Genomic DNA, 26246 nt, shown 5'->3' with positions numbered 1-26246 from the left:
ATCCAAGAATTACCTAATACCTCCAACTAAACGTGTGATAAATTAATCCTATAGTTTATCCTAAAATTATTATACCAATCACCAAACTACTCCTAATTACATTAACGAGCCATCACTTTACCTACCATTAATACAGATTTAAATTTTTAATTGCACTGGTAGTTTGAGACAATAAATATCTGCAATTAATTTTAAAACTGTGTTTCGGTTTCTACCCTTTAATTGCTGTTTTAACCTACTATTTTCGGTTCATAATTTTCAGATTAGCTATATACACGCATCTTACGTTATGCTAAATATGCTAAAATTAAGATCTAACTTAATGTAATTTCAGTTTGCCCATGAAAATAGTTAAACATCTTAATCAAAACCATTAATCACTTTAGATTCGCAGGGCCCACACTATCTTTGTTATAGAAAGTATATCTACCCCCAGGCCCCAACGATTAGTTTGGTCACAATTTTGTAAATAACTTTTATAAATAAATTTAGATATGAGATATTTACCAAATGAGAAACCTATATATGAGAATAAAACGTATAAAAAATTATAAGCGGTCTGAGAACTTAAATTTGATAGGTTTTGAATATCGCCAAACTAACTAGTAATTTTAATTACTAAGCCTGAAATTTAATTTTTATATAGATAGAGTTCAAGTCAAAACTATTACGTAAATAAATTGAATTAATAGTTAATATTATATAAGTTGTTGCCTGATTTGAATTGAGATAGATCCCAGTTCTAAAAAGGGACCATTTCTACTTAATGACTAGTCCACACATATCTCCAAAAGAAATATTCTACCTGTTTTAATTTGTTCGACTTAATTAAATTAATTAGGACTTCAAACACTATTCGTTTGATGCTTAAATAAATTGTTTTGATTTTTAAAAAAAATAAATAAAGTTAACACCATATCAAAGTCAAATCAAACCACAATGTTACGGTAATTTTTAATTTAAAGCAAGTTTGATTTGACAAGATAAAACAAAACAAGATAAAATGTTACATTAAATTCGACATATCAATTTCAAATTTCAATCTCACTAGAACCTTCCTTCTCTTTCTCGTTATTTACGGACCTACAACATGTTAAAAGCAAAAAGTTATTTACTTAGTTTTAATTTATTTAATCTCTTTAAGTAAAATTGAGTATTTTTAAATATTCATTAATTTTATAATTTTAAATTAAGTGAAAAATTGAGAGTGAAAGATTCACTATTTTATAATAAAACAAAATAAAAATGAAAGTATATCAAACAAATTGAAGCGGAGAGAGCATATATTTATTTTGAGGAAAAATAAATGAATGGAATGTCACCTCTCATAGGTTATTGCCAGTAGTCACCACCTATAAATACATCAATTTCTTCTTAATAATCAGCCTAGAATTCACATTTCTAACCCAGCACCAACTAAGTCTTCCGTCCTATTTTCCTCTAAAAGAATTCTCCGGCGGATCTCCTTCTATTTTTTATTAGTACTTTTTTCAAATTCCGTCGAATATTCGCATTTGCATGGCAGTAAGTTTTCTGAATCGGGAGGTATCTGACCTGTGTCTTGGTAAGCCGGCGTTAAAGCCTATTCCAGCCGAAGCCACCGTATCGGAGGCGTTGACATTGTTGAAAAAATCCGGCGAGACTCATGTAAGCGTTTGGAGCTGTGACCATATAAGGAAGGTTATAGAAGGAGGAGGTGGAGGAGATTCTGTGTGCCGCTGTATTGGTAAGATCTGTATGGTCGATGTGATTTGCTTCCTCTGTAAGGAAGAGAATTTGGCTGATCCTTCTAAGGCTCTTCAAACTCCCGTGGAACAGATTTTGCCTAAAGGGAATTCCATTGTCAGACATTTGGATCCAAATTCTAGGTAATTACGAAGATTTTTTTTCTTCATTTTGAATCCAGATTCAATTAGATATGATTTTAATTCCTTTTCTTGCCTGGTAAATGGTGATTAAAAATTATATTGAGGTTGTTCGTTTTGCAATTACATTTTCTTCGAAGCTTCAATTCTTCTCTTAGCTCATTTCTATTTTGTTTTAGAATGAAGTAGTACTTTTAAGATAATGTGTGGGGATAACTGCTAAAGAATGTGCTGAAAAGAAAAAGAAGACTCAAAATCCCAACTTTTTTTTCATCAGTTAACTTTGTATATTCTGATTTCATTTATTCTAATTATAGATCTAAGGTTTGATGCTCCCTTTTTGCCCTTTCTTGATTAAACTTTCTCGTTTATGTACCACAACCTTTTGGCACATTGAGAAATGAGAACGAACCATTCTTTTGAGACTTGACATGTATGTGGAGTTCATTCAATAGATGTTTTGCTAGACATTTATTATGGTTAATTTTGTTCTTGATAATATTGGCTATTTGGCTACCCTCAATTGGTTTGAGATTGAGTCATAGTTTCGTGAAAATATTAAGATCATTGACGGAATCTCATTTATTTTGTGTTTGCTGGTACCTGTTATTGACTTATGGGTCAAAATGGTGAACACAACAAGTTATGATAGATGAGATCAAAAGTGAGATGTATTGATGTGATTTGAATAATTTTGGGTGTTTACGTATTCTTCATATGATCTATTTGAAGATTGATTATTGGCAGGCTTCTCATGTGTCTTATCTTTTGTTGTTCAGCTTGTTGGAAGCAATAGATTACATTCTTGAAGGTGCACAGAATCTGGTTATACCAATTCAAAACTACAAGAGCACCCCTTCGAGGAAAAAACTTTTGAGTACAGCATCATTTTTGACTCCCACAAATCATAACGGAGTTGAATACTGCTGGCTAACTCAGGAAGACATTGTCCGGTTCCTTCTGAACTCCATTGGAGTCTTCTCTCCTATGCCTACTTTTTCAATTGAATCACTCAATATCATAAATCATGATATGATGACTGTTAGTTATCATGATCCTGCAATTTCTTCTTTGGATGCCATAATTCGGGCATATATTGAGCAGAGCTCAGTTGCTGTTGTTGATGAAGGCAACCGATTGATCGGTGAAATCTCTCCCTTCACTCTAGCCTACTGTGATGAGACCGTTGCAGCAGCAATCGCGACACTTTCAGCTGGTGATCTCATGACTTACATCGACTACGGTGGTCCTCCAGAGGACTTGATCGAGTTGGTCAAGATGAGGTTACAAGAAAAGAAACTTGGGGCAATGGTGGAACTAATAGATGAAGAGTTTTCACTTTCTTCATCATCATCTTCTGCTTCGAGCTGTTCATCAGATGATGAATCAGGCTCAAACAAAGTTACTGTGCTAGGACGATATTCTTCAGCAAGAAGATCCGAGGCAATTACTTGTTATCCATGGAGTTCATTGGTGGCTGTGATGATCCAAGCTCTAGCACATCGTGCTAATTCCATTTGGGTGATGGATGAAGACCATAATTTGATCGGAGTTGTAACATTTAAAGGAATTCTGGAAGTTTTCAGGAGTATCGCTAATGCGAAGCGTAAACCAGAAAAGGAGAATACATCAAAGCAATAATACACAATTAAATGCCATTTATATTGTGTTAAATTTTTTTTAAATGTCATATTTATTGTGTTTTTTTTTTTTTTTTTGAAAAATGGGACTATGTTTGCATAAATTTTGCTTAAATGAACTGAAGACTTATTGGTAGTGATTGGAAAACATTTTGTTTGAACTACTTCATTGGTTCATCTTTACTTGTCACTTGGCACATCCATTAAGAAAATAATTATTGATATAAGTATTTTGTCAAATTATTTCTATTAAATGATGTTAGTGTTAGGTTTTGAAAAATAATTTAGAAAATAAATATTTAATGATGAGGGTGAAAATATAATTGTATTTTTATATGTTAAAAGTGACAAGTAAAAATGAAAATCTATTTTAAGAATAAGTGACAAATATTTCTTATTCTTTTTTGGAAAAAATCACTCAGTATATTAATCAAATGACATTTTGCTCGATGCGAATGTACATTAAAGAGGAAAGAATCTGAATTTTGTGTGGACTATAATTTTTCAATCAATTATCCAGAAGCTCGCAATTTTTTTTCTGCAGATATTTTTATTATTACAAGAAATGAGAGACTAATGGATTGCTCTCTGAGAAGAAAAATAAGTTTTTTTTTCTTTTCTGGAAATACACAATCATTTTGATTTGTTCGCATTCAGCTAAGTCTTAGAGCCTGTTCGGATTGATTTATTTTAAGTCAAAATAGTTTTAAAACACTTTTGTATCATTTGAATAAGATAAAAAAAAAGTGTTTTTAAACACTTTGTTTTAAGCTTACGTTAGGATTTTTAACTTATGACTTATAAGTCACAAGTCACAAGTCAAAAGTCGATCCAAATAGGCCTTTAGTATACGAGTTAACCGGGCCACTATAAAAAAAAAAATTAAATGACAAAAGACAGACGGAAAAATCACCCCAACTTTAGCCTGTTATGAATGATGTCAAGTTGTTAGAAATGAGACTGATTTGGGAAATTTTCTTCTTGTATTCCTTCTACAATCCACACCCAGATATATACAAGTCTGTGAATAAAGAAAATATAAAACCTATACAATAGTTGTTCATTTCCTATTGGTTATGCATGTAACAAACTAACAGAAAGAATATTCTAAATCTATGCTAGAAGCTTCTTTTATTTACAGCTGTACATTTTAATCCGGATGGGTGATTTTGTGTTGGGCTAATTGTGTGGCCCAATCATTCAATCTGAGTGGCCCAATCATTCAAGTTGATCCAATTTGCACTTCGGCCCTTTATCTCTTTGTCGGAAGACCTGCTTTGACAACCTTGGAGATGTTTCCATATGTGACTTCTTCTTCCCCTTGTCTTCTGGTTTATCATCCCCCCTCAAGATGGAGGGATCTTAGTCACACCCATCTTGGAAAGAATCGCATGGTGTAATGGGCCTGAAAGTGATTTCGTGAAGATGTCGGCGAGTTGGTCTTTTGAAGGAACGAATGAGAGAGAAATGAGACCTGCCATGTATTGTTGTCGGACAAAATGACAGTCGAGATCGACATGTTTAGTGCGTTCGTGAAACACTGGATTTCTTGCGATATGTATGGCAGCCTGACTATCTGAATGCACCGGCACTGGAAGAGAAAGATGAACAGAGAGATCTAATAGTAATCGTGTGAGCCAAGTTAGCTCAGCCACCAATCTCCTCATGGATCTATACTCGGCTTCCGCAGATGAGAGGGAAACTGATACTTGTTTCTTGGATTTCCATGAAATAGGCGATCCTCCAAGACTAACAAAGAATCCACTAATGGATCGTCGTGAATCACGACATGAAGCCCAATCTGCATCGCAGAAGGCGTTCAGTGAAAATGAAGGTGTAGAAGAGAAGAACAGTCCTCGATCTGGAAATTCCAAAAGGTAACGGACTACTCTCAAAGCAGCCTCAAAGTGAACAAGACATGGTTGTTGCATATATTGACTGAGAACCAAAACAGCATGGCAAAGATCTGGTCTTGTATGTGTTAGATAATTTAATTTCCCAATGATATGTCTGTACAGAGTAGCATCTGACATGAAACTTCCTGAATTTGCAATTAACTTCACAGATGGATCCAGTGGAGAAGATACTGAAGGCAGATGAGAGACATCAAACTCTTGCAACAAGTCCAAGGTATACTTTCTTTGATTAAGAATGATGCCCTGTGGCTCTCTAATTATCTCCATGCCTAGAAAATAGTGTAGAAAACCAAGGTCTTTGATCTTAAATTCAGAATGAAGGAACAACTTCAATTCGTTAATCCCTGTAAGATCATCACCGGTGATCAGAATATCATCTACATAAACAGCAATAATGGTGATAAGGTCCCCTCTTTGTTTAAAAAACAAAGAATAATCATTTAAGGAAGCAATGAACCCTTTGAAACTCAGAGCACCCGCAAGCCTTGCATACCATTGCCTGGAGGCCTGTTTTAACCCATAAAGTGATTTTTTGAGTCTGCAAACTAGATTAGGATAAGGAGGGTCGATACCCGGAGGGAACTTCATATAAACTTCTTCTTGTAAATCACCATGTAAGAAGGCATTGTTCACATCAAACTGAGAAATACCCCATTGTTTCTTAGCTGCTACAGCCAGTAGGCACCTAATTGTGGTCATCTTGACCACTGGGGAAAATGTTTCATTGAAATCGATCCCGGCCTTTTGAATATCACCCCGCACTACTAATCTAGCCTTCAGTCTTTCCAATGAACCATCAGCATGTCGCTTAACCTTAAACACCCACTTACAAGGTAAAGCCTTTCGACCTATAGGCAAAGAAACCACATCCCAAGTGTGATTAGTGTGTAGTGCTGCTATTTCATCTTCCATGGCCTGTGTCCAACCTGGATGTCTACAAGCCTGAAGATAGTTGGTAGGCTCAATAATATCTGACACTGAATGAATAATAGATTGATTTGAAATAGAGAGACTATGAACAGGCTTAATAAAAGGGTCCATTGGAGAGGTGAAACAAGAATCAGTGACATTAGTGAGAATGATGGCATTACACACATAGTCCTGAAGATGAGAAGGAAGGGTTCCCAAAGTAGATCTAGTAGACCTTCTAAGAGGAGCAATAGGAGGTGAAGGAGTGGAAGTAGAAGAAGGTGAAGGACTAGAAGAATCTAAAATAGGTGATGGTGCTGGAACAGGTGAAATTGGAGGAGAGGAAGAAGGACTATGGGGTTCAGAAGGAAGTATGTTAGCAGGCTGTGAAACAGAGTGATCTGGGTGAGAAGTGGGATGAGCTGGAAAGATAGGAGAAACTGGTTGATCAGAAGAAAAAGGAAAGATATGCTCAAAAAATTGTACATCTCTAGACACACAAATTTTTCTAGTATGTAAATCCAATAACTTATAACCCTTTTGGTTATTAGGATAACCCAAAAACACACACCCTTTAGCCCTTGGATCAAACTTCCCTCTTCCATGTGCTAGAGTATTAGCATAACAGAGGCACCCAAAACACTTCAAGAACTTGTAGACAGGTGGTTTGTTAAAGATGAGCTCATAAGGTGTCTTGCCTCCAAGAACTTTAGAAGGCAATCGATTGATCAAGTAAGTGGCTGTTAAAATACATTCACCCCAAAAAGACATAGGTACTTTGGATTGAAAAAGAAGGGATCTGGCTATCTCAAGTAAATGCCTATGTTTTCTTTCTACGACTCCATTTTGTTGTGGGGTAGCTACGCAAGAGGTTTGATGAATTATTCCTTGAGAGGCAAAAAATTGTGAACCTGATTCACTACTTCCCAATTCCATAGCATTGTCTGATCTGACCATTTTTATCTTGGCATCAAATTGTCTAGCAACCATGAGTATGAATGACTGTAAAACAGTAAGGGCATTACTTTTAGTAGCCAGCAAAAAGGTCCAAGTACCTCTAGTAAAATCATCAACAATAGTGAGAAAATACTTGTAATGATTATAAGTAGGAACCTTGTATGGTCCCCAAGTATCAACATGAATCAGCTCAAACTTAGAATTGGTGGAAATTTGACTGATAGGAAAGGGAAGTCTAGATTGTCTAGCTTGGGGACAAATATCACAAAAACAATCAACAGTAGAAGGAACAGAAATGAAACTGATATTTTTCATTGATGATAGTGGCAAATGCCCAAGTCTCATGTGCCATAATCTTACATCTGAAAGTGCATTAGAACAAACAGGAAAAGAAATAGATTCTGGTAATGGAATGGAAGACAAATTGGAAAACTGTGGATGTATCTCAAAGACATTATCCTTAAATCTAGACTCCATAGGACTAGGTTCTAGCAAGTAGAGACCTTCCTTAGCTTCACCAAAAACTTGAGGGTTCCTCATTGAAGGGACCTGCATCAAACAGCGATGAGAGGTGAAAAACACTGAAAAATTGAATTGAGTACACACTTTGTGTACTGATAGGAGATTATACTTGAAACTAGGGACATACAAAACATTATGCAATGTTAGATCAGAGAATATTGACACAGTCCCTATATGTGTGACCTGAATTGATTGAGAATTAGGGAGACTAATACTCATGGGAACTGTAAGAGGAGACAAAGACCTGAAAGAATTAGGATTGAAGCACATATGTTCGGAAGCACCTGAATCTATTATCCAAGTGTTAGAATTGAAAACAGAAAAACATGATCCAAAATATTTCAACATTGTACCAGCTACTGCATTAGCATTGATGTCAGGATTGGTTGTGTTTCTTGGTGTATCTGCCACTTTCATCTGCTTGAATGCATGCATAAGAAAGTTAACCTGTCCTTTGTTGAAATGTTGATTAATATTTCCAGTGGCAGCATAATTGTCATCCTCTGCTTCATCCAAGATCACTGCTCCATTTCCCCTTATTTGACCTTACTGTCCTTTGTCATGTGTGAATTGAAAATCCTCAGGAAACCCAATCAACCGATAGCAGTTATCATCCACATGACCAGTCTTCCCACAATGTGTACAAATAGCATTAGGATCATACTTTGGTTTCTTCCCTTTAAATTTCTGAAATTGCCTTGGTCCCTTTTGTGATTGCTGAAAGTTGTTAGATCTGGGAAAACTACCTTGTGATTGTTGAAAATTGTTTGATCTGGGAACAGGCCCTCCAATTTGTTGTGATGAGTTTTGAAACCTCTGGGGTTGTTTACTTTTGTATTGGTTGATATTCCCCGCCATGAAGGAAGATGAAGAGGAATCAGAGGGCATGAATGGGCTCATATAACTTTCCCTCTGATTCTCATCTTGCAAAATGAGAGAATAAGCAAGATTAATGTCGGGCAGGGGGCTCATCATCAAAATGTTTCCTCTAGCCTGACTATAAGTGTCATTTAATCCCATGAGAAACTCAATCAGTCTCTCATCATCCATAGACTTCTGCAGTTTTTGTTTTCCTTCACAATTGCACACACAAGTGCACCTAACGTTGGAGTTGAAAGAGTCCAACTCATCCCATAATTTCTTAAGTTTAGTGAAGTATCCTGCAATGTTAGAATTCCCTTGAACTAACCTGCTGAGTTCCTTTTGCAGGTGATAAAGCTTGGCACCATTAGATTGACCAAATCTATGCTCTAAGCTAGTCCACAGATCCTTAGCAGTCCTTGAATAAATAACACTGTCCGCGATCTCCTTTGAAAGTGAATTGAGCAACCAAGAAGTCACCATGTCATTGCATCTACTCCAAGGTTGCAGATCTGAAGAATCAGATGCAGGAACAAAATGAAGACCAGTTATGAATCCCAACTTGTTCTTAGCTGAAAGAGCAATAAGGACAGACCTCTTCCAACCCTGATATCCTCTACCATCAAAAGGAGTGTTGACAATTGCCATTCCAGGTGCATCAGATGAATGCAAGTAGTATGGATGATTTGAATCCATAGCTGGAGTGCTGCTAGAGCCGGTTGTATTTCCAGCAGAGCTCTCAACGCTTGATGTTGTATCAACCATGGATGATTAGATGAAGATTGAAAACAAGGAAAATTGTTGATTGAATTTTGATCAATAGTTGTTCATTTCCTATTGGTTATGCATGTAACAAACTAACAGAAAGAATATTCTAAATCTATGCTAGAAGCTTCTTTTATTTACAGCTGTACATTTTAATCCGGATGGGTGATTTTGTGTTGGGCTAATTGTGTGGCCCAATCATTCAATCTGAGTGGCCCAATCATTCAAGTTGATCCAATTTGCACTTCGGCCCTTTATCTCTTTGTCGGAAGACCTGCTTTGACAACCTTGGAGATGTTTCCATATGTGACTTCTTCTTCCCCTTGTCTTCTGGTTTATCACAAGTCACCAAATAATTCCAGTTTCAGTTACATTGTGTTCTGGAAAATAAGACATACAAGTGCTTAATGTCAGCTTGATGATGAAATGCCAGCTTTTATAACAAAAATCACCAAGTGACAAAACCAAAAAACATGTTTTCAGGACTGTCTGTCTGTGTCATGTTTGTTGGTTTTACACAAGGAATTCCGTAACAAAATGTATATATATTTATAACGAAATGTATAAATATTAAACGTGACATTCTTAGAAACAATGAGTCTTGTGGCGCAAGTGGTTTACAAGTTCCTTGACGATACGTAAACATGAATTAGTTTTGATATCCAATTTTGGTAAGTAGTTTCTTTTAGTCATCAACCTGTAGTGATACCGCGAGCTATGATAGTAAAGGAAACTGAAATTAAAGACAAGTGAAAACAATTATGCAGAATTCGGAAGAATTGCCACAAAACCGTGTAAATACAGCTGCTAATGGAACCAGTAAAATATGTTGTAGTAATCAAAGAAAATGTAGCTTGAGTTTATTTTTGATTTTGTCTATTATTTGACAGATGAATGAGAAATTTGTATTTAGTAAGCTCCCTGCTTATTATCTCAACCGCATGGTACTGTAGGCTGTAAGCTTGGTTTATGCAAGGGCTTACTATTATCAAATGGTGAAAAAGAAGGATAACTAAAATTTTATTGTATGACTATCTATACCAGTACTTGAGCTCAGATATACAGGATGACAAGGCCTTCTGCGCTTGAAGGTTATCAGAGTCCATATGAAGGGCATCTTTGTATAACCTTTGAGCCTGCTGCAATAACTTCACCTTCTCTCTACTTGTTCTAGGCCGTAGGCGAGATCTGTGCTGCAATGCTGTGGCCCATCTGAAAAGAGCTGCACGAAGAAAATTTGTCGTAAGCTCACATGTTAAGTAATCCATAGAATTCTTTTGTTTTCCTTCTTTGTGAAATAACTCCATATTAATTATGTTGATGCTACTCATCCATTAAAGCCTAGCTATACAATGACCAGCACAATACTATTACTTATAATAACAATGAGCAGCATAAATGCGAGGAGAGGGGGGCTAATATTTGCTTTCCACGCGCTCTTACTAGTTCATTTGTTATTATCCAACTGTAAGTTTGCCAAAGATAACACATCAGTTTCACCAGTTCAACTTTTAGCAAAGAAGAAAAGAGACTGGAAGAGAATATCAAAAAGACCATCCATCAAATGCCATAATCAGCTGGCCCTGAGGTGACATCAACTTTCTCGTTTCATTAGTTAATAATCAAACATTAGGAACTTATGACGAAAGAAGTGGGAAGGTGAGCTACTTTATTGTTGATAGATTTTTTGTAGCTCCACCGCAAAAGAGCGGAAGAAGAAAAGTTGAACAATGGTCAATGCTGGAATGATTATAAGACCAGGATTCTCAACAGTTATGGTAAATTACTTCTTCCTACTTCTCTTATTGAAATATAAAGACCAAAAAAAAAAGAAAAAGAAGACAACCATGGATTAGTACACATAAAAGACACTAAATTTACAGTATGGAAGAATAGTTATTTCTCATACCATCAGGTGCATATACATTTCCTCTGGAGATCATTGCATCAAACTTATCAATTGCAGCCAAGAAAACTTTGTCAGCATCACGTGCAGCACCCTGGAATTTGGCAGAACAACATTGACTATGAAAGGGGTAGAAAAAGTTTCCAAACAATTTAGTAGCTTTAGTGAGAGCAGAGAACTGATAAGCAATGCTATTTTAAATTAGTCCGTAATATGAGATATTGATCTCATTTCACAATTTTCAGTTCAAACCATCAGAAAAAAGAAAATTAAACCAAGTAATCTTAAGAAAGATGCTTACAGGTCCAATGTCTGCAATCAACTGCGCACGCAACGAGAGAGCAATCCCCCAATTATACAAGGCTCTCATATCATTCCCATCTATCGACAAGGCAAACCTATACTGTCTTCCTGCCTTAATAAGTAGTTCTTCACACTCTTCACAGACATTTACAAGATAAGATGTAATTTTTTCTTCCCTTGGAACCATATCATCTAGCGCATCACGTATTTTAGTCCGTTTACTTACTGATACAGCATCAGTTAGTAAAGCTCTCAAATCACGGCTGATCCTTAACTTAAGTTCTCCATGAAGCAGGTAAGTATTTCCCAACTGCCCCACAGCCAATAAACTCATGGGCCGGATATCTATAGCTTTTGAGAGCAATACGGCAGACTCGTAAAACGCATTCTCAGCATGCTTGTCGCCGTCTTGCCTCCTTAAACAGTCCTTTGCTTCTTGTACTAGAAAATTAGCCTCAGTAAGGTACTTATTAAATTGCAAATCGATGGAACCTGTTGAAGATGGAGAGTGACCAAATTCAAATTCATTTGAGGCCTCATCTCTTGCCATGGAGGGTTCCTTTTCATGATTTCTCATCTCCTCTCCAAGAAAATGCCTGTAGGTGTCTTCATCATTTTCTTTTCCACCAAAATGGCTCCTTACTCCTTCAAAATTCCCGACCTCCTTTTCATGCAACGTAGATGCTTCAGTTTTACTTTGCTCCATACTGACGCTAAAATCAATAGAATCAGCTAAACCATCATCAGAAGCCCAAGATTCAAATTTACTAGGATGACTCATTCTATGAGACACCTGTTGGTTCCTCATAAATTGTACTCTACTTGTCTGGTAACTATATTCTTCTCTGTTGAATACTGATTTAACAGTGTTACTATCCATCTCGGAAAAATTGAAATTTCCATCAGAAACTACATTCATTCTGCTAGCCTTTCCAGATGTCTCACCCACTCTGTCTTGTCCAATGGCATCATCATCGAAACTGTGCCTTGAAGTGCCACTAAAGCCGTCTAGATCCATATCAAAATTCAAATGTCTTTCTTTAGTAGCAGAACTCAAGATATTCCCTTGCTTAGAGCCATTCATCTTTCTGTCCATCAACTCAGTCTCACCATGATCTTTCATTTTACTAGACTTCGAACCAGACTTTGTTTGAAACAAACCAGCAGCAATCTGAAAGAAGTCGAAGCCATATTTACCCGGCTCCTTCTTCTTCTTACTCGATTTTTGACTGATTTTCCCCCCCATTTCTTGGCCTTCAATTGACAAACTTTCAATACAGCCTTCTATAACCTTTCTAGCATTGAGAGCAGAAAAATTCATAGATTCCAGACTCTTTTCGAAACTTTGCAAATCATTCACAGTAATTTGATTACACTCAATACCTTTCCCAACACCCTTCTTCAAATTACCAATCTCCACATCTACCCCACTAAGAAAATCCACCAAAACCCTTAGTTTCTCAATAAAATCTTTAAAAATCTGATCTTGATGCAATCTCTTATTACCATCTAAGTTCATTTTACCACCATTAAAAACCCCAATTGAAAACCCAAGTGCAAAAACAATAACACAACCAGGAATTGCTATAATTGAGGAAACTTTCACCCTTGAAATAGCCAAAGCACAAACAAACCCCAAGAGGTACACAAAGACATACTTTTTATCATTAATTCCTAGTTTATTAAGAAAATTATGAAGCTGGTTGGACTCACCAGGGCTAATTGGATCACCAATGAAACTTGGGTCATCCCAGCCACTACAAGATAATGACTCAGAAGCTGTAACAGAGCATAAAGTTAGATTCTTGGCAGTACATGGAAATTTTCTTGGAAATGGATGAGTGTTATGTGGGGTTTTCTTGGAAAGTTGTGGAAAGTGAAAGAGAAAATTTTGAGGGAAAATTTGAAGATTGAATCTTTTTGTGATAAGGGTATTCATTTTAGCATTGATTCTATTGTAAGATTATTATGAAAAGAATCCAATCTCTCTGGTTTTTCTCAGCTGAAGGTTCTGAACTCAGAGTTTGGTGTCATTGCCCTGTTTCTGGGGCAGAATGGCATCTTCGTGAATATGATAGTGGATAGGGGTACTTGTGTCTATCAAATTATCAATTTTTACCAAATTTTATTTGTTATATTAGATTAATGCCTACCCAAAATACAACCTTTTTAATAAATAAAATTTCCTTTAGGTCCGTCCACCTTAAAAACCAAAACTTTATAAGGACTAATTTTTCCCATGATAAAATCTCTCCCATGTTGCTGTTGAATCATTAAGTAGTTGACTGGTAGGTAGCTGGTTTAGTATTTTATTTTATTTTTGGATAAAATTATTCGATTTTCGAATTTTGAGAATGAAATCATTTTAATTAAGGAATAATTTATGTCAAAGTAATTTTTTTTGTGTGAATCCGAATGAAAGACTAAAACGAATAAAATGTTGTTGTTTCATTTCGTCTTGTGAATTCGTAATGAGTAACATTAACAAAATAATATGGCAAATTACAATCCAATATGTACTAGTACCCACTATATAATTTTTAAACAATGTATATTTTATACTAATTATGCATAAACTATATATATATATATACACACACGCATACACAATTATACATATCAAATCCAAATGTATATGTAGTGTATACTTCGAGCCAACAGAAGAACCCAAAAGATACGGGGTTTGTATAAGTGGTGACAAAGCCCGTTTCTTTCCACAAAATAATTCTTTTCGAAAGGCCCAACTAGACAAGGCCCTGTCCAATAGTTGTTGATAAAATATAAAGGCCCATAAATTAACAAAAATATGCAAAAACTCAATTAGATTCTGGTGAATTGTATCGAATTCATTTTCAATTATAGAGCGAACAGTTACCTTATAAAACTTTTCCTTTTTCCTTTAGTTTAAGTTTAACTCATTAAGATTGGTAAGGTAAGGCCTACCCCTTGCTTGTACTTATCCCAGGGAGTTTTTTCTATTTTTAATGAAAGACCACTAAAGACTTTGTCTGGTGGTAAACTTGCCAAAAAAATATATGAAGAGAGTTTAACTCATTAAATTCACATTATATGTTGAATGATTGAGAAGAAGAAATGGTAAGGCGGGGCCGTTAGAATACGAAATTGCTTAAAACATGAAACTATATCAACAAGACCAATCACAACTTGTTCATCGATAAGTCACTCGTGACACACTGACTAAAATTTATCTAGGAGCAGATAATAAAATTCAAATAATTATTTTATTTATTTCATTTTTTTAAAAGTGAGACAATAATATATTCGAAAGTCACTTAGCCTTTTAGTTTTTTCAAAATAGTCGCTTTGTGGGTCAGCCACGCCAATCAAGATCAATATGTAAACCACAATCGCTATTTTATGTTAGTGTGCACTCAAAAAATATAATCCATACCAGATTAGTTCAATCTTCAATAATGCAACAAACTCGACTGAAAAGCACAATCAAAAGGAATCAGTCCTTAATACTCCCTATGTCCCTAATTACTTGTCCACTTTTGAATTGACATACCTATTAAGAAAATAATTAATGACATAGTGAGTTTACCATTTTACCCCTATTAATTATGAAGTGGATGAAAAGTTCTACATTTTTCAAAATAATTAGTCATTTAATTGAGGGTATAATAGGTAAAAAGAAATTGTCCTTTCTTGATTTGTCAAAATGGACAAGTAATTAGGGACGAAGGGAGTATATCATAAGAATATCATCTGCTATGCCAATTCAACCAGTGTTCATACTAATCAAAATTTTACAAACATCAATGTACATGTAAAAAGGAAATGTTGGTTTCTGCTCAATTTTACCTTCTTAACTACTTTTTCTGTCTATTTTTAATTGTTATGTTGACTTTCAAAAGTCAATTTGACTAATTTTCAAAGTTAAATTAGATTACATTTATTTGATATTTTAAACAAAAAAAATTAGATAGTCTAAAACTATACGAAAAGTACTATTATAACAATTTTTTGTGTATCAATATGGTGAAAAAATACGTCGTAAAATGTTAATCAAAATTCTTATAGTTTGACTTTAAGAAAAGTAATTATGACAATTAAAAGTGAACAGAGAGAGAATAGATACACCATGGATAATGGTACCATAATTTAAATTATTATTTTATGACCACTGAATTGGCCCATTGGAAACGTATACAATTGAAATCTTGAAGTGATCTTGTTACTTTCTAGAATAATTTCGATTGTTCTTTTTGGACACTTTGTAACTTTTCTAGGCGTTGGGTTTTTATCGTCAAAAGAGTCCAAAAATGATTAAATCAATAGTCAATTTTTTGAACTAGCCATATCCCATGCCTTTTGATTGTTTTGTATGATTACCTCTTTCAATTTTACTCCAATGTTCAAATCACAATATACTAATTTAGGTTCTTGTAACATCTTTTTTACCCTTAAAAATTATAATAATTTAGTACTATATATCTCTTTTAAATTCCTTCACAAAATTATAAAAGCAAAATGAGAAACCTATTTCACTTCTTCACCTATAAATTCCTAACATCAAATAAACCCCTTACATATTTCGTTCCACCTTAACCCATTACTTGCACAAAATATTTATATCAAATTATAATAAAGTAAAAATATATATAAATTAAATATGTTTGAGCGAAAAAAGTCGATGTTCAAACATTTGTCACGTTTCTTTTAATTTAGAATAACAGTTGGTTTCGATAAGTTTAGGGGACGTGTGGTAGTTGATTTGTAATTTTGAATTCCGCATAACTAAGACATATCATATATAAGTTATGAGAAAAATTATGTATAATTTATACATGATAAAAGGTGATAAAAGTAATATTTGTATAACTAATACCTACATAAAATAATACATACATAACTAATTTCTATATTACTAATATCGATATAACTCTAATTAGCTACCAAACGATCCTAAGTTTTACCCATGAACATGACAAAATTTCAATACGCTCAACCTTAAAGGAATCAAATTAAAATATTGAGAGATTCTCAAACTAGAAATTCCTTAATCAAATAAGACAATGAATATTGTAACATTGAGAATTAATTTTTTAAAAGGGAATAAAGCCACAAAATAGCCAATTTATATTTAAATTCCAACTACTAATACCACTCTTGAATTATTGTACCAAATTAAAATGTGCAAAACTAGAGGACAATAGTTTCCAATTGTTTTACAAACAACTAGCAAAGGAAAATTCCGGAAAAAAAAGAGTAAATTTTTATTTAAAATAGATATTATTAAATTATCATAAAACAGTAGTTATGATATTATTTATATGTGAAGAAATAGACAATTGCATCTATGTCCTTATCCTTATTTGATTGCATGGTTTGAGGGATAGTGATATTAAATGATAAAAAAGATAATGTTTTTTTATATTATATGTTTGCCTATTCATTTTGACATCAAACCCCACAATATATATTCCCCTATCATGTAGCTTCATTATCTCTATATATTGATTATGACCCACCTTTTATAATATCTTTTTCCTAGCTTTCATCATCCAACTAATCAATTCATTCACAATTTTCCTGTGCAATTGTGCAATCATTTATATTAACCAATAAAAAAAAAAACATAGGTAAAGTGATTTACTGCTCAATTGGGATTTCTATTGCCCAAATATAAATATTAAATATCGAATGTAAAATAAAAAAATTACACAAAAACAGATATTTAATTGTATGGTTTAATTTTAAAATAAATTATTTTTTAATTTTTATTCTTTTAACAATTGAATTTATGCTTAGCCGGATATACACTTTTTGAAGGGGGGAATGATATAACTTATAAAATACTATAACATAAAAAAATATAAATTTATGCTTGATACTAATAATTTATTTTAAAGAAAAATATAGAGATCATCATAGATATTGTTTTGAAACTCAAGGGTTGTGGTGGAGTGGTAAATACTCTATTTTTAATCAAAAGGTCTCGGGTTTGAGTCTCCATTGCTAGGGAGCGCTTTACCCCAAATTTCTCGGCACAAATTCGAATTAATCAAGCTCTAATATAGATATCGAACACTGAATGGAAAACCAAACTAAACCCAAAAACTTCTTGATAATGAATTTGAGTTTTTTTACAAAATTAGATCCAACGGATTCTTTTCAAAAATGTATTTTTTTCAATTAGATTGTAACTGATGATTCTAACCTTTGACAAGTTGACTTGGTGATTATTCCATTAATAGTATAATAGTATCTTTTGGCAAAAAAAATATTAGAAAAAAGGCATACATATTTAATATTTAAATTATATATACACAAAAATGAAGTTTGGAAAAATGATATAAAATTTCCAAGAAAGTTAAAAAATATGAATATTCTAGTAGACTTTGGCACCACAATTAGTTAGATTTAATACAGATAAGTTAGTTTTAAATACTCTTTACCAACCATTGGCCCCATGTTATCTATTGACTTCTCAAATTTTCAAAAAAAATGCTTAACATAATATATAAATGTATTTAATTTGATCTCAATTAATATATATTTTCTTTATCCAACAATACTTGTTTACTATACTAAAAATATATGTTCAAAAATATTTGTCAATTTTATAAAATCCATGGATAATTTTACACTAATTTATCCTTATCATTAATTATAGTCATTTCCCTATTAAATTTTTCAAAACATTATATTTATTATATTCAAAGGGTAATATAGTAAAATTACTCTTCTATTTATAATTTCTTCAGAAGTGTGCCAAATCAATAATGGACAACTATTATCGGACTGTTTTTTAATTTTAGGTGTTACAAGTAACAGGATGGCTAGTTTTACGATGCTCCATCTTTTTGTGTCTCGTTTATTGGAGAAAAATATGTAGGTGCAAGTGCAATAAGCAATATTTTTGGGCATCCAAAAAAATGGATCCCAACTTCTCAAAATGTGTTGAGGGGACCCCCATTATTTCTTGGGATACATGCAACAATATTCTCCAATTCGTTTTAATTTACGTGATATAATTTGAGTTAATAGAATTTGTGTTGCTAAAAGGAAAACTTTTAAAATTGGTGATTTTAAATATATTAACTTTTTGTGTGGTTATAAGGATTTTTATTAAGAGTAGATGAAAGATTTAAGATTAATTATTTTTAAATTTAACAATCTATTAGTTCCTAATTTACCCTTATTATTAATTATAGTTATTTTCCTATTATATTTATTATATTCAAATAGTGATATTGTAAAATTATCTTTCTATTTATAGTTTCTTAAGAAGTGTGCAAAGTCAATAGTAGATAATTATTGTTGGACAAATGGAGTAATTAGCCGTACACCCATGAAAAACATAGAAGTGTTATTGTGGTGTTGGTACAAGTTAGAGGAGCCACTTTGAGACCTGAGTTCGAATCCAACTAGAGTATTTATTTCATTGTTTTTATTTTAAATTTTTAAGTTTATCTTATAGCTCATGTTTGAGCTAAAGTAATATTGATGCTCCCAAGATCTTTAAATTATGAATTCGCCTTCGTTTGAGGGCAATCCTTTTTTAAAAAAAAACAAAGAGTAAAAATAATGAAAGCATTCTGAGATTATTATTTTAAAAGCAATCAATATCACTGATACCTTTATCATCGAAAACTTACCTTTTTATCATAAAAAAAAGTATTGCAATAATGGAATAATGTAATTCTGCGCTTTGAATGATGAAGAAATATTTTATAATGGTTAATTGATTAAGTTTGGTAAGGATTTGGTCATCATGAAATTAGAATTAAATGTTGATGCTTGACACTTGTAATTCTAATTTAAACAACCATCACACTTGTACTAAATCTCCCATATATAAATTTTAATAATCTAATTGATTTACCGACTTTCAATCAAAGTCAACACGGTTGAATCATTAAAAATAATTTGGTCATTTTGATCTTGGATTATATATCTCACCAAAATGCTTGAGATAAAAAATGGGTTAAATAATATTTCTTTCATTTCAAAATAAGTAAATTATTGGTGCAACGAATCCTCGTTAAGAAAAATTGTTTAGGACATAATCATCACTTTTCATTTTTTCCCTTTTAGTTATTCTCAAACTATTCTTGAAAATATAAATAATTCAAAGTAAAACCATAAATATGAGTAATTAACTGTCTTGATATTATTACCTAAAAAATATAAATGAAGGACAAAAATGAAAAAATAATTCCAACAACTTTCTTGAATTTTGAATAACTCACTTATTTTAAACTATGAAAAAAGCTCCAACAATTAACTTATTTTTGAAATGGAGAGTGTAATTAACTTGATGTTTCTGGAGATGTCTTTTGGGTAATATTCGCTTTATTAACATGGACCACCAAAAAAATATGATATCGTGTCATTAATCAGAAATTTTGAGTTTAAATTTTCCTAAAATGAAATCCTATATATTATAAATTCAAATTAATTAAATTTTAATACAAATATTAATTATCAAATTGAAAAAGAAGAAGATGGACTATGATTCTTTTCGTGGTTCTAATATTCAAAATTGATGCTATTGAAAATATTGTATTTTATTTTTTAAGTTGCAATATTCATCATATTTTAAAATAAAATGAAACTATTACGTGTTGTACATAATTTAATTTCTTTTTATCATTTTTTTAATTTGGTGTCGAACATTTATGTTGAATTATGACTAATTTGGATTTGTACCAAATTATAAATTTTTATGTTAGAATTAACTTTTTCCTTTTTACGTTGATTTTTTTCTTTTTCATTTTGAACAGTTGAAGCACTTGCATTGAAGTTTGCGCTGGAATCTCGTGATTATACTATATGATATGGAATGATTATAAATTAAGATAAGGTCAAATTAAGATAATTACTTTTTCATTTAAAGAAAAAAGATAAATTAGTACTACAAAAGGAAAATAATTAAATTATGAGGGCCGTACAAATTAGGTAAATGGTCAGAAAAAGAGAAGGCGAGTGGCAAGAAGGTAAATAACAGGAATCGAAAGGGCAAAATTAAAGAAGGATGTGGGGTAGCCGTCATCGGTGCGTGGAGGAAAAGCAACCGAAAGTAAAGGAAAAAAGTTGCAGACAAAACAAAACAAAACAAATAAAATAAAAAAATTGTAAAAAAAAAAGCAGATAATAAAGAGAGAGAAATAGAAGAATTTGTCATCATGTATTAAAAACTGACTCAAAAATCCTGTTTACACTTTACTTTCATGTCAGTTTGTACTATATTTACTATCTTCAATAAAATAAAATAATAAGTCGGTATCATATATCTAAATTAAAAATATCACTTATTTTGAAACGAAGATAGCTGATTCGCGGAGCTCAAATTGATGTGCTTGTTTAGTGGTCCATTAATTTTGATACATTACAATTCCAAATTTACCCCTAGTATATGAGTATTATTACTTTTGAATCCTTTTGGGTTGTCATAAGTTCAAGTCCACGTGTCCATTTATAAGAACTCTTCCATTTTTTTCTCTTTCTTCATTCTGTACAGTAAAAGAAGCAGAGAAAAAGAAGAACAAACAGAGTCATCAAAATTTGGGGAAAATCTTACTAGAGAATCGAATAGATTTTGATTTGAGGAAAAAAAGGGGTGGTGTATGAGTGGATTTGTGATGGTAAGGAGTGTTTGGTTGTGAGTAAAATTCGGTTTTGTTTGGGTTTTGGGTGGTTAGAGAAAAGAGCGAAAGAGAAGGAAGATTGGAGATATGAATAGAGGAGGAATTGGAATTGGAGGGCCAATGCGAAAGTCCTTTAAGGACTCTCTCAAAGTTCTTGAAGCTGATATTCAGCATGCTAATACTCTGTGAGTCAACTTCTTCTTCATCATCAACATCCTTAAAAAAACAGAACTTTTTGTTCATCCTTCGTTTTGTTGCTCTTGTTTAACTGTTATGCTTGGGGATGAATCTTTATTGTTGTTTTCTGGAGTTTTACTGTCATTCTGTAACACCCTTCTTTTTTCACTTGAGAGAGATTTTATGGTTTCAGAGTCCAGACCATTTCAAATTTCAAGTTTGCTTTTGTTTTGATAATTCCGTTCAGAGGTGATTTTTCTGTTTTTTTTTTCAATTTGTTTGGTGGTCTATTTTGTTGTGAATGATTTTTATGATATGGGTTTTTTTTTTTTTTCTTCAAACTTTTTCTCTGATTTTTCTGTTTCTTGATTTTCATTTCTAACATTCTATGAGTTCTTTTTTCTACTGTTCTTATGCAAATTGAAAATTTTGTGGTTAGATTTGCTAAGATTTGGTGGCAGTGATGACGCTGTTTTCGCCTTTCCCTTTTTGTTTTTTTCTGTGTTAAGAATTGTGATGCTTTTGAATAAGGTTGTTATCAGTGTTTGTTTTGAGTTCACTTCTTTAATTGCTTCAAACGGAGATAAAGTTGTCATTTTAAGGCTAATCTGATGCTTAGCTTGTAAAAGCGGCTAAACTCTAATATTATGATTAATATGTTGCCTTTGTTTATGATTCCAAGGCATACCTTCATCTTGACTATATCCATTTTAGGTATTTACTGTAAGGTAAGTCTGCTAGTTTTCCCACTTTTTTTTGTGGGTGGGTGGGTGTGGGGTAGAGGTGCTTATTTTTGTAATGGTGTGTAATTCCTTGAATTTCAATTTGTTGCAATGTGGTTACATAGCTGAACAATCATAAGAGGAAGTAAATTGTTGCATTGTCCATTCTGTATTCCTTGTTTCTGCCGTTCCGTTTTTTTTTCCCACTTCCCTCCTTTATTAGTGGCACTTGCAATTCAGTTAGGTTGGTTTGATGAACTTTTCTTTGTTCTGTATGGTGAACATGTTTGTCTGGACCTGATAATTCAGTGTTTAGTTCTTCCTTGATAGTTCTGTCATTTGGAATGTGATTGTTGGAATTTGGGTGCAGGGCATCTGACTTTCCCCAAGAGTACGATGGAGCTTGCCTACAGATGAGAATGTCCTACAGTCCAGCAGCTCACCTATTCCTTTTCTTAGTGCAGTGGACTGATTGCCACCTTGCTGGTGCCCTTGGATTGTTGAGAATTCTTATTTACAAGGTATGGATTGTTCATGTTCATGCATTGCTAATTCCTTCTATTTCAAGCTGTTTTTCATGCTGCAATAACGTGGCGTTGGACTGGATTTTTCTTTGGGCTCTAGGTTTATGTTGATGGCACCACAACCATGTCAGTTCATGAAAGGAAAGCAAGCATTAGGGAGTTCTATGGTGAGTTTCTACAATTTCCTTCATATTTACATTCATGTGAACTGTTAAGATAAATCAGCTATACTGAATAATGGTTGCTAATCATCATTAATCTTGTGCAGCTGTTATTTATCCCTCCTTACTTCAACTTGAAAGAGGTGTTACTGATTCAGAAGACAAAAAACAAAAAGCAGTTTGCCAGGAGAGATACAGGAGAAGAGATGATGAGGATTACAGACAATCTTCTGACTCGGATATTGAAAGGGAAGACGAATGTGGAATCTGCATGGAAATGAACAGCAAAATTGTCCTTCCCAAATGCAATCACGCCCTGTGTTTGAAATGCTATCGTGAATGGTATGTTTAATGTTGCAGTTTGTGTGAGATAGAAGATGTGTGTTAAGTTTAACTACTATATTCAATTTTCTATGATCGGTGGGCCTGGTAAATTTCGAGCCACTTCTGAAGACGTTAACTCTCTCATCCCACGCCAACTCCACATTTCCTTTGCACTCTTTCTAACCCCTTCATACACTTTAATGTGTTACATAACAGCTGCCGATTGCTACCTGGTGTGAGGTCCTGTGGGTGGTCCCTCTATCAGGTAGTCTGGGGTGAGGTCCTGTGAGTGGTCCCTCTATCAGGTAGTCTGGGGTGTTCTTTCTTTATTTATCAGGCTAGCTATTTCAAAGATGTCTAGGGCAGGAACAAGTTAATAGCTAGGTCTGGGTTGTTAAAGGGTTAGGTCAGTATTTAATTTCTTGTGTGCATGTTAGCCACATAACTTAATGATACAAAAGTCTTTTTAGTAAAGCTGGTTCTTTTGTACCTTAGTTTTTGAAATTCATTATAGAGATGACATGCTTAGGAAAATGCCTGCATCTGTATCTCCCCTTCCTTTTGTATGGTTGGCAGTTTAATAAATTATGATAAATGCTTCAGATGGGTGTCAGTTTCCCCCTGTGTCACAGTATAGTTAAGCAGAGCATGGTAAAATGGAGCTACGTCAAGTGATATAGCTATATAGCTTAGGCTGGTCTGCTGTGTGTGCTTATACATTCTTCTTTATTGTTTTCATGTCTTTATGATGCAGTGCCCATGTGCAGGGGAAGTGCACTATCCTAAATTGTAACTATTATTTCATTTTATTGAGTATTATCAGTGTTAAATCTCTATATAAAACTAGCAGTCATCATCTTAACTATCTGTATTTAGGGAACATGTTACAGCCAGTGTGATTTTTCCTGCTAATCAGTAACTCTGAATTGTCTGAGAAGCTGGAGTGCATCTCTGCTCTTTCCCATCACCATAATACTGGGTTTCAGTGTCATCTTTTGAACATACTGATCCGAGATGTTTTTTTCTGAGAATCTCCCCTGCACGCGGGTGGCATGGAGAACATCACTAATAATTAGTCAAATGAAAAATTGGTGAATTAAATGCGAAGAGGCAGACCTCCACCTCCTAACTGAGCCTCCAAGTTTTTTTGCTTGATGATGACAGATTTTTGTACAATGTAGAGATCCTGCAGACACCTAGATGTGCTGCTATTCCGCAGATTGTGGGGGCTATTCACACAAACCTTGCAGCTAGGACTAGTTTCCTAGTCCATGTAAATATGCTTCATCCATTTAACCGCATTTGGAGTAGTCAATGATATTAGGTAAAGATATCTCTACAGTCCTAGGTTGCTGCCGTTCCATGGGGGATGTTTCTTAGGAGAAGTGAGATAACAGGTTTCCCATGAAAGGGCCGCACTTCCAAGGGGTGTTATGTTGACAGCCCATTATAATGGAAACATTAGTGGCTTGTTCGATGGCTCGAACCGTGATCTATAGATCACACGGAGACAACTTTACCATTGCGTCTTACAACCTAATGGGAAATTATTAAGAGGGAAGAAAGGGAAAAGCACAGTGGCGCATTTCTGCATTCTGAGTTTGTTAAATTGATTCGAAGCTGCAGCAATCTCCTAAATAGTGGAGTATTAGAAATTATTAATTTCCTGTGACAAGCGATATATGGAACTTAGTAGTACCATTTTCTCGTTAAGGCCCTCTTTGGGGAGAATAGCAGCTCTTGCTGGCGGTCAAGTACTTTCTTTTTTGGGTCACTATTGCACTCTTTTCTACTAGGGCGTTGGTACTTTATTACTCTGCAAAATATGTATATTCAGCATTTTATCTCCTTTCTGTACGGCTAATTTTGCTTGTACAACTACTCAAACTGAGAGTTATCTAATACAATGCATTGCAGGCGTTCGAGGTCACAATCATGCCCTTTTTGCCGCGATAGCCTTAAAAGGGTAAACTCTGGTGATCTGTGGGTATACATGGACAACAAAGACATCGTGGACATGTCAACGATAACAAGGGAGAATCTGAGGAGGCTATTCATGTTTATAGATAAGCTGCCCTTGATCGTTCCAGATAATGTTTTTGATCACTATGATACTCATATAATGTAGATGAACAATGCTTTCATTGGGGGGGATTGAATCATACTAAAGATCAAGAAATTGGTCTCGCTAGATTTAGAAATGCAGGTGGATTACTTTTATCACCTTCTGATTAGAAGAACCCGACCGAGTCATCGTGGTGCAGGGGTTGAAGCCAAGTTAGATTAGCCAAAAAAATGGAGCTTTTTGATTGTACCTCCTAATTTGTACATGCCTGTACAGTTCCAGTTTAACTTCTTGAAAACACAAGTGTACCCTTTTGTTGTTTGTTTTCTAATCTTCGAGTATGCCATAAATACCAGCATTTGAGCTATCTCAAGTGCAGAGTTTTATGGTTGCTATTTATAAGAGTGTATAATTTATGATGTATTTAGTTACCAATCTGCAATTTTCCCTTTTTTTTTGCAAGCATTTGAAGTAAGGTATTGCTGTTAATTTCTTACCCAAGGATATGAAATGGTTCAGAAAATGAAAAAGTTCGCATAGGATTTTCACTAGGGCATCTCAACCCTACATTCTATTTTACTCTCTAAATATAGAGTTCTCTATTTTTTCATATAATCAACTCTAACCCAATTCTCTATTTTACTCTCTAAAAAAGAATATTCTTTTCTCTCTTCAATATTATATTATTATTTCTATTTCATTTTTGTTTTCGTATTCCATAATATAAATCTTTCCTTTTTTTCTGAATAATCATCCTATATAATTTCATGTAATATAAAATTTTAATTTTTTGAAATTTTTTATTTAATATTAAATTATATTTTATTCTAGATTTCTAAAGAAACTACGAATAATTGAAAAAAGAAATCAACAAGCACAATCGCAATCACAACCACAACTTCTCTAAATCATACACTAATTCCTTTTTCGAATATCGTTAAATCTAGAAACGACCTATCGATTACTAAATTATTGTTGTGATTTTTAAAATTATTATGTTATGCATTGTATT

The 26246-nt window shown here is 33.6% G+C and overlaps 4 protein-coding genes across 4 annotated transcripts; 2 read left to right on the top strand and 2 right to left on the bottom strand.

Annotated features, from left to right (window-relative positions):
• The first annotated feature begins 1383 nt into the window (after positions 1-1383).
• LOC125822450 (CBS domain-containing protein CBSX5-like) lies at positions 1384-3523 on the top strand. The gene is made up of 2 exons (XM_049501847.1): positions 1384-1868; positions 2645-3523. The coding sequence occupies exons 1-2, from the start codon at positions 1519-1521 to the stop codon at positions 3504-3506; spliced, it is 1212 nt and encodes a 403-aa protein (XP_049357804.1). The 5' UTR covers positions 1384-1518; the 3' UTR covers positions 3507-3523.
• Positions 3524-8355: 4832 nt separating this feature from the next.
• Positions 8356-9435, bottom strand: LOC125822964 (uncharacterized). The gene has a single exon (XM_049502422.1). It carries the CDS (start codon positions 9433-9435, stop codon positions 8356-8358), a length of 1080 nt encoding a protein of 359 aa, XP_049358379.1.
• Positions 9436-10260: 825 nt separating this feature from the next.
• Positions 10261-13591, bottom strand: LOC125822449 (uncharacterized). Its single transcript, XM_049501846.1, has 3 exons — positions 11643-13591; positions 11345-11435; positions 10261-10657 (listed from the first exon to the last, which is right to left on the bottom strand). The coding sequence occupies exons 1-3, from the start codon at positions 13581-13583 to the stop codon at positions 10467-10469; spliced, it is 2223 nt and encodes a 740-aa protein (XP_049357803.1). The 5' UTR covers positions 13584-13591; the 3' UTR covers positions 10261-10466.
• Positions 13592-21097: 7506 nt separating this feature from the next.
• LOC125822456 (E3 ubiquitin-protein ligase AIRP2-like) lies at positions 21098-25691 on the top strand. Its single transcript, XM_049501856.1, has 5 exons — positions 21098-21446; positions 22531-22681; positions 22785-22851; positions 22953-23187; positions 25087-25691. The coding sequence occupies exons 1-5, from the start codon at positions 21349-21351 to the stop codon at positions 25295-25297; spliced, it is 762 nt and encodes a 253-aa protein (XP_049357813.1). The 5' UTR covers positions 21098-21348; the 3' UTR covers positions 25298-25691.
• Positions 25692-26246: the final 555 nt, after the last annotated feature.

The sequence above is a fragment of the Solanum verrucosum genome, unplaced genomic scaffold (genome assembly GCF_900185275.1).
Source record: "Solanum verrucosum unplaced genomic scaffold, falcon-dt-bn FXZP01000103.1, whole genome shotgun sequence".
Lineage (NCBI taxonomy): Eukaryota > Viridiplantae > Streptophyta > Magnoliopsida > Solanales > Solanaceae > Solanum > Solanum verrucosum.
The sequence above is the reverse complement of the archived record's forward strand: the minus strand, read 5'-3'. Positions and strand labels throughout refer to the sequence as shown.

Bases quoted from the DNA above. Each gene is read 5' to 3' on its own strand.
- LOC125822450 (XM_049501847.1), top strand. From the start codon at position 1,519: ATGGCAGTAAGTTTTCTGAATCGGGAGGTATCTGACCTGTGTCTTGGT. The intron at 1,869-2,644 runs GTAATTACGAAG...TTTGTTGTTCAG, and splicing joins CATTTGGATCCAAATTCTAG to CTTGTTGGAAGCAATAGATT.
- LOC125822964 (XM_049502422.1), bottom strand. From the start codon at position 9,435: ATGGTTGATACAACATCAAGCGTTGAGAGCTCTGCTGGAAATACAACC.
- LOC125822449 (XM_049501846.1), bottom strand. From the start codon at position 13,583: ATGAATACCCTTATCACAAAAAGATTCAATCTTCAAATTTTCCCTCAA. The intron at 11,436-11,642 runs GTAAGCATCTTT...GCCAAATTCCAG, and splicing joins TGATTGCAGACATTGGACCT to GGTGCTGCACGTGATGCTGA. The intron at 10,658-11,344 runs GTATGAGAAATA...TTCTTCGTGCAG, and splicing joins AAATGTATATGCACCTGATG to CTCTTTTCAGATGGGCCACA.
- LOC125822456 (XM_049501856.1), top strand. From the start codon at position 21,349: ATGAATAGAGGAGGAATTGGAATTGGAGGGCCAATGCGAAAGTCCTTT. The intron at 22,682-22,784 runs GTATGGATTGTT...TTTGGGCTCTAG, and splicing joins TGAGAATTCTTATTTACAAG to GTTTATGTTGATGGCACCAC. The intron at 23,188-25,086 runs GTATGTTTAATG...AATGCATTGCAG, and splicing joins TTGAAATGCTATCGTGAATG to GCGTTCGAGGTCACAATCAT.